The sequence below is a fragment of the Antedon mediterranea genome, chromosome 11 (genome assembly GCF_964355755.1).
Source record: "Antedon mediterranea chromosome 11, ecAntMedi1.1, whole genome shotgun sequence".
In the NCBI taxonomy this organism is placed as follows: domain Eukaryota; kingdom Metazoa; phylum Echinodermata; class Crinoidea; order Comatulida; family Antedonidae; genus Antedon; species Antedon mediterranea.
This window is the reverse complement of record NC_092680.1, coordinates 890,196-900,507: the sequence shown is the minus strand read 5'-3', so window position 1 is coordinate 900,507 and position 10,312 is coordinate 890,196. Positions and strand designations below refer to the sequence as shown.

Genomic DNA, 10,312 nt, shown 5'->3' with positions numbered 1-10,312 from the left:
ATCCAAAGAACATTATTTGCAAAGCTTTTTAGTTGTAATTGTCATCGTGGCAGGATAATGAGTGCATGGGAAACACTTCTTCCGCTCGATCATTTTAGACAGGAAGTTGTTCAAAATTATTCTTACAACTTTATTATGGGTCATGGTCTGACCTTACGCGGTCTATTGATGTTTCACATGAATTCATTTAGAAGTTTGATCCATGAAAATAATTTAGTCAAAAATGAAATTGAAGTCGATGAAAACTTCATACTATTATTAATTCATACTACTATATAAATAAATGTTAATGAAATCTAATGTATTAAAAATACCGTTTTATTTCTATTGAATTGGAACTTAAAATAAACTAAAGTAGTACTTGTACTCTCACAAGGCATGATCAGATGGTTTGCCTAAATTATGGGTTGAGCACCCAACATTGATGACTTTGTCATAACGGTGGTTTTATAGCAGCTTTTTATATAATCAAAGACACTGCAGGTTAGCAATGTTAAGGATATATGAATCAATTCGCTTATGGTTATACTTGGCATATTGCCTATAGGCCCTATATAGAAACAGAAACTGCACTTGATTTCAAAAACAAGTTTTTTTAATGACGACCCAAAAATATTTGGTGTCATCATGTCCATATAAGTGCACATCACATTGTTTTGTCATATGACGTTTGATAGTGTAGAGAGCTTTAAACTTCTTTAACACAAACAATTCAGTGAACAGGTTGTAGAGGAGAGATCAATGAAGTTACTCATTGATAAGAAGACAATAGCTGTTAACACGAAAGGTCCAAAGGAAACTCAGGCTTTGCATCATGGGATGATCTATAACCAAATGTCACTGGATTTGAGGATCAGAGAATTACATTTCAACATTGACCGTTTATTACTGAGCTCTTAGTTTATTTCTGTTTCATTATTATTTCACAAATACAATAATAGTATGCCTACAAAAAAGATGATATCCTGGTCTAAAACTGCGATTTTAAAAAGCCTTTTTTAAATATTTCCATGAGCGATGAATTAGATTGAGTATGAGTATTCTACCGGTACCTACATAAATTAGGCTTCCATTAAAACTGAAATTGCATTTTCTCGAGAACTACTTGTCCAAAAAACTTCAGTTTTCTACAAGAGGCTAGGGCTATATTTTGATTTGTGATTTTAAAACATAATTTGATTTAATGTACAGGTTTTTTTCTACGAGTAGTTTTAACAACATACATATACATTCACCCGTTTGTTGTTGGCGTTGTTGTTCTTTTGTTATTCAAATTAAACTATTGTTAGTTGAAAGCTGGTTACATAACCATTCCATTACATCAAATTCGCATACACATGGTTATAGTGAAATTAGTCTAATCACACACAGTATTTTAAGAAAGACAAATTTACATTCTTTTCCCGATGAAATCTTATGTAGGAAATGTTTCAGAGGCAGAGATATGCACTCAGAGTGCCGTTCTAGTAGAAGTAGCCTACCAATTGTAATTGTACAATTTATAAAACAATTACAATAATCACCTATGATAATTATGATAATGTTAAATTAATGTCAACTATACATTACACCTATAAGGCATAGCACAGCCGGAGAATTAGTCCAATTTCGAAGTTGGTCTAGGCATCAGCATCTTTAGAAATGTTCTATATTTGATCTCATCGGTCCCCATTAACCCCATTCAAGAACGGAGACAAACTATCTGTTTAAAACATGTTTATTCTGGGACGGTGCGACCACACACCAACTACCATAAACAATTATTCATAACATAATAATACAATATCTTGTATTAATCGGATATTTCACATTGATTAATAAAATCAAACTTTGTGTGGCATGTTGATCGCGAATTACTAACAATACCATCTATCCCACTACACCTGTATAAACTCATTTGCAACCGCTTCGTACTCCTGCGATGAATATAAATTCCATTCTAAATACGTAACGAAGAAAAATATTAATTTCTTTTAAAATTGAGGGCACCAAACATAAAATTTACGAGATCAAATACAGGTTGAAAAAAAATTAAATAAAAAAAAGATGTTAAATGTGCTCTCCCTGCCTCAGCACTAAGGCCCTGCCACAGCCTTTTGGGGTCGTTTCCAGCACATCACCAGATGCATTGATGTTGTCGCCTCATGATGTGTGGTGGAAAGGGGGAACCCCAAACACAGTGGCTCGCATAGCCTTAACTCTATTCCACCGACCAGCGTGGGAATCGAACCCACGACACACGTGTGTTAACACGACGCTCAGGCGAATGAGCTAACTGATCATTTTGGTTTTAGCAAGGTTAATACGATATTTATGACGTAAAGATATATTGCGTAATACACGTATACATAGACAATTATCAGCTGTACAGCAATGTACGTTGTGGCGTAACGTGTAATGCTCAGCTTTGAGTGCTCTCAACTCTGTATTGGGTGGTTTCGAACCTCTACGGATACAACTTTTTTTTAATTAATTTTTTTTTTTTTTTTGAAAGAGCGATATTTAAAGGTTTGACTAAATGTCAGGCCTAGGCCTAAAACACAAGTGGACCTTTTTAAAAAAAAAATCAGGAACAATGTTGTATGGCATTAAATTGTTAGAAAATTAAATAAACTACTACTATAAAACCTCGAAAAGAATCCCATGTGCTCCTGCATTTGTTAGTACTCTTGGGTGGGCTACTTTTCCAGATGGACTTCTATTCAAGATTACTTTTGCAAACTAAAAGAGGGGAGCTGCTAGGTGCTCGCCTGGAAAATTGTTTCTTTACATGATTTGAATATTCTAATGTAAATATTACAAAATAAAATGTAACAGTGTGTCGTGTTCACCGCGAATCACTAACAATCAACTTACTATACACCTGCACAAACTCATTTTCATAACAACGCACGGCATACCAAACTGTTTAAAATGGAGTTGCACGGTTCCCAGAAATTACATCTATTATTTTAAAAAACTTTACATAATTTGAAATTATATGAAACAAACTAAATCCACCAGGACAAAAGAGCTTGTCCCCGGAAAGTGCACCTATTCATTGAAACATGAAATTAAATATTAAGTCTCCAGTACTAGACCACTGCAGCGGTTGGGGCAGAGCTAAGAATGAACATAGAGCTAAGTCCCTAGAATTGCACTTATACTTATTATTATACATAATCACCTATGATAATTATGATAATGTATGTCAACTATCCAGATCGACTTCAACATGTTAGGTGGGATTTTCTACTTTAAAAACTCGACTTCGTATATGCCTATTAGGCCAAGCCCGGCGGCGGAATTAGTCTAAGTTTCAAAGTTGATCAAGAAATCGGCATCTTTGCAAATGTTCTGTTTTATCTTATTCACTCTCCATTAACCCCATACAAAAACCATCGAAGACAAACTATCTGTTTAAAACATGTCACTATTCTGGGACGGTGCGATCATACACACCAACTACCATAAACGATTATTCATAACATAACAATACAATATCTTGCATTAATCGGATATTTTGCTAGCAATGTAGTAACATTGACAATTTTGCCACCCGCAAGCCGCCTTCTGTCTGTTAAAATGCATGAACTTAGTCCCAAATCGGGTTTGGGTTCATTCAGCCCTGGTTAGCAATTTGACAAAAATTAATGTTTACTTTATAACATATTTTCTTGAAGGAAGCCCAAAGACATAAATATGCGCCAATTAGTCTCAAATCGTAGAAAAAAAAATGTTTGCGTTGTTATTTTAATAAGACTAAGAATCCATCTGCATATCATATTTTTTTGCTAATGGTAATGTTCTTTTCGCTAGGCATGTTGTTGAACTTAATTATAACCCCCTCTTTTATATTATGATTAAATCCTATTGTCAAAAAAAAACAAAGCACTCGTTGTGAGTATTGTCAGTAATTGTAAAGCACCTGTGATACACTCTATACAAAGCCTCCACCTTTTTAAAACTATACATTCTATTGTTAATTAATTAAAATTAGATTACTAAAGTCATGACCACCATCATTCTACGAAAACACCTGTATCATCCAATTAATACCCATTTGTTTTCCTAACTTTAATCAAGTAGATTTCTTATTGTTTCCCTGTACTTATCCTCCTCCTATAGATACCCTTTTGTTAGCCCAGGACTTTAAGTAGCAAACCCTTTGTTTTCCTATAATTCTTATACAATAGATTTCCTTTGTTAGCCTCAAATGCTAGCAAACAATCGCTCCTTAATTATAACCCTCTCTTTTATATTATGATCAAATCCTATTGTCAAAAAACAAAGCACTCGTTGTGAGTATTGTCAGTAATTGTAAAGCACGTGTGATACACTCTATACAAAGCCTCCACCTTTTTAAAACTATACATTCTATTGTTAATTAATTAAAATTAGATTACTAAAGTCATGACCGCCATCATACACACCTGTATAATCCAATTAATACCCATTTGTTTTCCTAAATTTAATCAAGAAGATTTCTTATTGTTTCCCTGTAATTATCCTCCTCCTACCCTTTTGTTAGCCTAGGACTTTAATTAGCAAACCCTTTGTTTTCCTATAATTCTCATACAATAGATTTCCTTTGTTCTCCTCAAAGCTCTTGGATACTACTAATATATTTTCTTGAAGGAAGCCCAAAGACATAAATATGCGCCAATTAGTCTCAAATCGTAGAAAAAAATGTTTGCGTTTTATTTATTGATTTTTATTTATTTATTTAACAACATATTTATACAGGATAATACACAATCAAGTAGAAATAAACTTGTTTTGCATTGTGGTCCTGTCGACAAAAACGGATACTAATTTAAGTCTTATACAATTACAATTAATAATAAAAGCAACAAAAAATATAAACTGGAAGTTAAATGTTATGAAAAGAAATGAGATCTGTATCGTAGCTTTAAAGAACATAATCGTGGGTGAATGTTTTATATCTGCTGGCAAGTCATTCCATATTTTTCCGCCTGCAACTTTAAAAGACGAATCCATTTTGCTACGGGTATAATGGGGTATAACAACATTTAAGTTGTCTACTCCACGCGTTGAATGGGTGTGTACATTCCCAATTAGTTCAATTTCATTTGTCAATCTGGTTGCAGCAAGGCCGTGGATACATTTATACATTAGACTAGCTAGATAAAAATCTCTTCTCTCTTCAAAATATTTTCCAGGAAAGATCCTGAATTATGTCATCATCCCTCACGTCAACAAAGTCAAAATTTTGGGTAACAATGCGAGCCGCTCTTCTATGAAGACGCTTCAAGATATTCTTGTTTTGCTCAGAGGTATTTCCCCAAACAGTTATCGCATGTCACTACAAGGTTGTATGGTACTCAAAAACAACGTTTCTAATAATGATTTATTTAGACATCCCGCCATTTTACTCAACATTGAAATTTTATACCCAATATTTTTACTGATAGACTGGGTATTCTGTTTCCACGTTAACATTTCATCTATAATAACTCCCAGATATCTTATGTATGCTATCAACTTGTTCAATTTTGGTGGGCCCAATTTTAATATCCAGTTGGATATTATCTACTGAACGACTGTTACTGAGTAACATGACCTTAGTTTTGTCTGTATTGATTGAGAGGTGGTTTCTATTATACCATTCACTAACATTATTCATGATTATTTGTAGAGAATCGTTTAAAGACTTAGTTGAATTACCAGTAGTATACACAACAACATCATCATCAAAAATGCTGCAAGTTCCATTTATAACAGACGGCGAAATATCATTAATAAATAGAAGAAAAAGGATGGGCCCAAGGACACTTCCTTGCGGAACACCAATGTTAATATCTCTCAGTTTAGATTTTCTATTGTTGCAGTATACAAACTGTTTTCTGTTTTTCAGATAATTTACAAACCAATTTAAAACATTTTCACTGAAACAGTATTTTTCAAGTTTATATAAAAGAATTGAGTGATCGATCGTATCAAAACATTTAGATATATCTAAGAAACAAGCACCGATCAATTCAGAATCATTAAAACTTTCCAACCAATCATCAACCACTCTGTGTAAGCACGTACAGTGGAATGGTTTTTTAAAAACGCAAATTGGTCCACATTAATTAAATCATAAGACTCAAGAAAGGTAATTATTTGTTCCTGAACAACTCTCTCAATCATGTTTGCAATATGACCGACCACAGAAATTGGTCTGCGTTGTTATTTTAATAAGACTAAGAATCCATCTGCATATCATGTTTTTTTGCTAATGGTAATGTTCTTTTCGACGACTATTACTATCTCATGAAGTGCTAGGCAACTATTACTATCTCATGAAGTGCTAGGCATGTTGTTGAACTTGTTCTACGTACATTATTCTTCTAAGGTATAATACACATCGGTTGAAATCCCACTAGCTGTAGTGTAGTTGGAATGCCAGATTTTGCCACCGTTTTCAATCACAGCTACAGTTGTCCATTTCCCGCTTCCGATCATCTTCCCGTTTTCCCATCTAACCGTCCTGTCCGTTGGAACCCAGTGGATGTCGTCATATTGTGCTTCTCCTAACGTAAACGTCCGAGTTGAATGTTCCGATACGATAGTGAAAGTATCGCTATTTTCTTCTTTACTCACTCGTAACCAAGCAGAGGGTGTGGTCATTTTTTTCGGACAGCTTCCGTCCACACCGATGTACATTTCGTTTACAAATTCATCATAGTTTACGCTACGTTCAAACCTCCAGGTGCCGCAGTATGCTAATTTTCCAGTATCCGACATCTTACCAAATCTTAGTACAGTTTACGACAAAATTGTTAATATTTTCAGTCTCTGGTATAAAGGCGTCTACTTCGTGGGCTTGATGTATAACAGATGACTGTACAGAGAGAAATTATGTCGTTAATTCCACTTTTGCTGGTATTAATTTGCGATTCAATATTAGTTTTACTCCAGTAGCATAATTTCTTTGTGAAATTAACAAACCCGCAACCATCACTACTTTTATTGTTGTTCCTTTTTACCGGTACAAAACGCACATATTTACATTATAATAAAACACTTTACATTTTATTTCATACAGGTTTTATTATAAAAAATAGGCAATCATAAACAGATTGCGCAATAAGGATCATATAAAATCATCTATATGTATCTTAATTAAGTTGCTAAAAATGATGATTTGATACGACTTTTATAATACTGTATTAAATAAAACTATTTGTAAGAATGAAACAGTCTATGGTCCATTGCTCCATCCATGTTGGGAGCTACCCACTAACTTACGACATCTGGTAATCAGAACATACAACGGATAGTGTTAAAATCGGTGGGATGTATTGTACGATGAATGAAAAGTCAATAAAAGAATGAATGTTTGTAGGATACCGGAGGTCAAAGTCCGACAAATTCCGGTCGACTTTTTCCCTCTCATTTTCTCATTCTTAACAGCGCTTTGCGATAGTTGGAATATTTCTTCATTTTTTTTTTCAAATTCATAAGTTTGCATCATCATCGGTAAACTTTCAAATCGAAAATGCACATGCGCTGTATATTTTTAGATAATGCACGCAATATAATCAGACTCAACATACGTTCTGCATATAAAATTGTGTACGGTTCAGGAACATCAGAATACAATTTTACAGTGCATCATAATACTAGGATCTTTATTTTATTTTATATTTTATTTTAATGTGAATATGGTAGACCTATCTATTATTAAAACAATATACAGTACTGTAGACCTACTAACACAATCTTACAAATAATATAATAATATATATAATATAGAGACAATTATTTCTACAACGCATAAAATGTAACAACTTTCACTCAAATTAGCCAGATGTGACACTCATGTTCCATCAGAAACAGGCATTGTATTTGTTCAATGATCCCAGTATGTTCTTTACATTCAAGCAAATCAAGGCTTATATACACTGTCATTTCTTTCTGTAAGGTGTAAAAGTAAAAACAAAGAATTAAGTAATAAATTAACTAACAGTATCAAGATGGTTCATAAAATACTATATAGTAATTAGGTTCACTTTTAAGTCATGGCTACTCCTTATGTTTTGTATGTAGTGTAGGCCTAATTGGTATGTTTTAAACTACAAAGAAAGGTCTTAAATATTAGTGTTCATTTTATTTTGGTGTTTATAACACAAACAGGGAATAATGTTATATGACATTCTATCTAAAGCCTTGTCTACACTATCAACCTTTATGCGACATAAAAATGTGATGTGCTCATATATGGACATGATGATGTCATATCACTACCATGTTTGGGCATATCACTACCACATTTGGGCACATCACACTTTTTTGGTCAAACTAGTTTGATATTGTAGACAGAGCTTTATAAAGAATCAATTGTTTTCATTACACTTCATTCTGTCGACTTCTCTCCATGTCTAATCGTTGCCTTTCTATTTCCAATCTCTGTTTTTCAATATTGCATCTTTCCTCTTCAACATAAACAAGCTTTTTTAAAATGCTGATCAATTCTACTTTGAATGTCTTCGGAGTCTCTTGTTCAAAGGTATCCGCTTCACTTCCGTGTGGTTCTGGTTCCCATTGTAGCTCACCAACACTTGTGCAATATAGGCCTACTGGTGGTTCACTGGTTCTTTCTGTCAAAATGTATTGAATAAAAAAGAAATCATGTTAGAAAAATGTATTGTAGATGGAGAAGTATCCTATATTTAAGCTTGGAGTCTGCAAATTTTCTTTTTCTGTTTGTTGATGGATGAACTATTTTTGAAATAAAAGAAATTGATTGATTCATGACTGATTAGGGCCTAGGTCTAAATTAAAATGAAAAGAGCTTGATTATCAATAAATTATTATCATTTAATTGACAGTTTCTCAAACCTCAATTTGTTATAAAATTATCCTAATTCTTACCTTCAATTTCATTAGAAGGAGGTACAGTTTCGTCAGAAAGTTCTGCTTTAATATGTGTAGTGTTTGTGTGAGTGGCATTAGCTTCTTCTGGACCAGCTTCGTCTTGGTCACCTTGTTGTCTAGTGTCGCAACCAAGATTGTCACCTGTTGTGTCCTCATCGGCAGCACGACATAGCGTGTTCAATATCATTTGTTGACATTCATTATCTAAGGCAGGCTCAGACCCAGGCCTAAAACGTGCAGTTGACTTTATATTTCCTTCACCTCTTTTTTGACTAATCAATCTAATGTTGGCCCATTTTTTCTTGATTTCATCGACACTTCTGTCCATACCACCGGCAGCAGACACATCTGCCGCAATCTCCTCCCAGGCTCGTCTCTTGATAAGTCTCATCGGGTATGTTGCTGTTGTTCCTGTAAGTGTAGTTGGCCTACATCCGTTCTTTTGTCTGGCATTTATTACTGATATTCTTTTGTTGACTCCGTCAATAAGTGCTGTAATTTCATTTCGAGAGAAATTTTGACTTCTCCTGTGCCTCCTGTACATTTTGTGGGTGCCTACTCTGGGTTTGCTATACCCAGTTTACCAAACTCTAGGCCCAGGAGTCGTCGTACAGCTACGCACAGAATGAAATCAACGAGCGAAGCCAACTCACTCATTCTCGCTCAACTCAAACCACTTAAGATCGCATATCAGCTTAAGCGTATTAATGGTCTATCGGGCATATTAAATCTACCATATTGGTAAGTCGAGTACGTTCGACTTTTCAAACACAATACGTCTGTCACTCTGTCTGTCTGTATGAAATTCTACTGAGATAAGATTCGTTAACTTTAATTTACAATAAATCGTAGGTGGAATAACAGAATTGTTCTATTTATACGAACTCAGTAAAAGGGAATAATTATTTTATCACACATTGAGAAGGAGTTCTTATATCCCAGTAGACTCTCTTACAGACGTGGTATTGTAGATAAGATTGCCATGTTCCACTTACCAATACGGTATACACTACGTAGTCAATTACGGGATATGAATATTCATAAGCTGTTTTGAAGGACGTTCCTATCTCTTCAAATATTCAATATCCGCTTAAAATACGTATATATCTAACCATAGAGATATTATAGTTCACTATAATATCTCTATGATCTAACCATGGAGTAAATCTAACATGTATTAATTTTGAGAATGTTATACATGTTAAATTTATATTTTGTTTACTATATCTTCCAAAGACTGCAAAAATAAATATTAAACAAGAAATATTTCTTACAAAAAACGCTGCTCGCTTATTGAAAAATATTTTTTATTTCAAATGTTTTTGAATGTGTCATTTTATTGTCACATAATAGATAGTTATTTTACCGGAAAAAATGTAATTTAAAGCAACAAATACTTAAATTGTCTGTCAGACAATGGTTTTTGGGTTTCTTTTCATTTTTTATA

General features: G+C 33.8%; 2 protein-coding genes across 2 annotated transcripts; both read right to left on the bottom strand.

Moving 5' to 3' along the window:
• Positions 1-6,327: 6,327 nt before the first annotated feature.
• LOC140063006 (fatty acid-binding protein, heart-like) lies at positions 6,328-6,732 on the bottom strand. The gene has a single exon (XM_072109435.1). The coding sequence runs from the start codon at positions 6,730-6,732 to the stop codon at positions 6,328-6,330; it is 405 nt and encodes a 134-aa protein (XP_071965536.1).
• Positions 6,733-7,115: 383 nt separating this feature from the next.
• Positions 7,116-9,546, bottom strand: LOC140062685 (uncharacterized). Its single transcript, XM_072108989.1, has 3 exons — positions 8,863-9,546; positions 8,342-8,588; positions 7,116-7,905 (listed from the first exon to the last, which is right to left on the bottom strand). Exons 1-3 carry the CDS (start codon positions 9,407-9,409, stop codon positions 7,896-7,898), a joined length of 804 nt encoding a protein of 267 aa, XP_071965090.1. The 5' UTR covers positions 9,410-9,546; the 3' UTR covers positions 7,116-7,895.
• Positions 9,547-10,312: the final 766 nt, after the last annotated feature.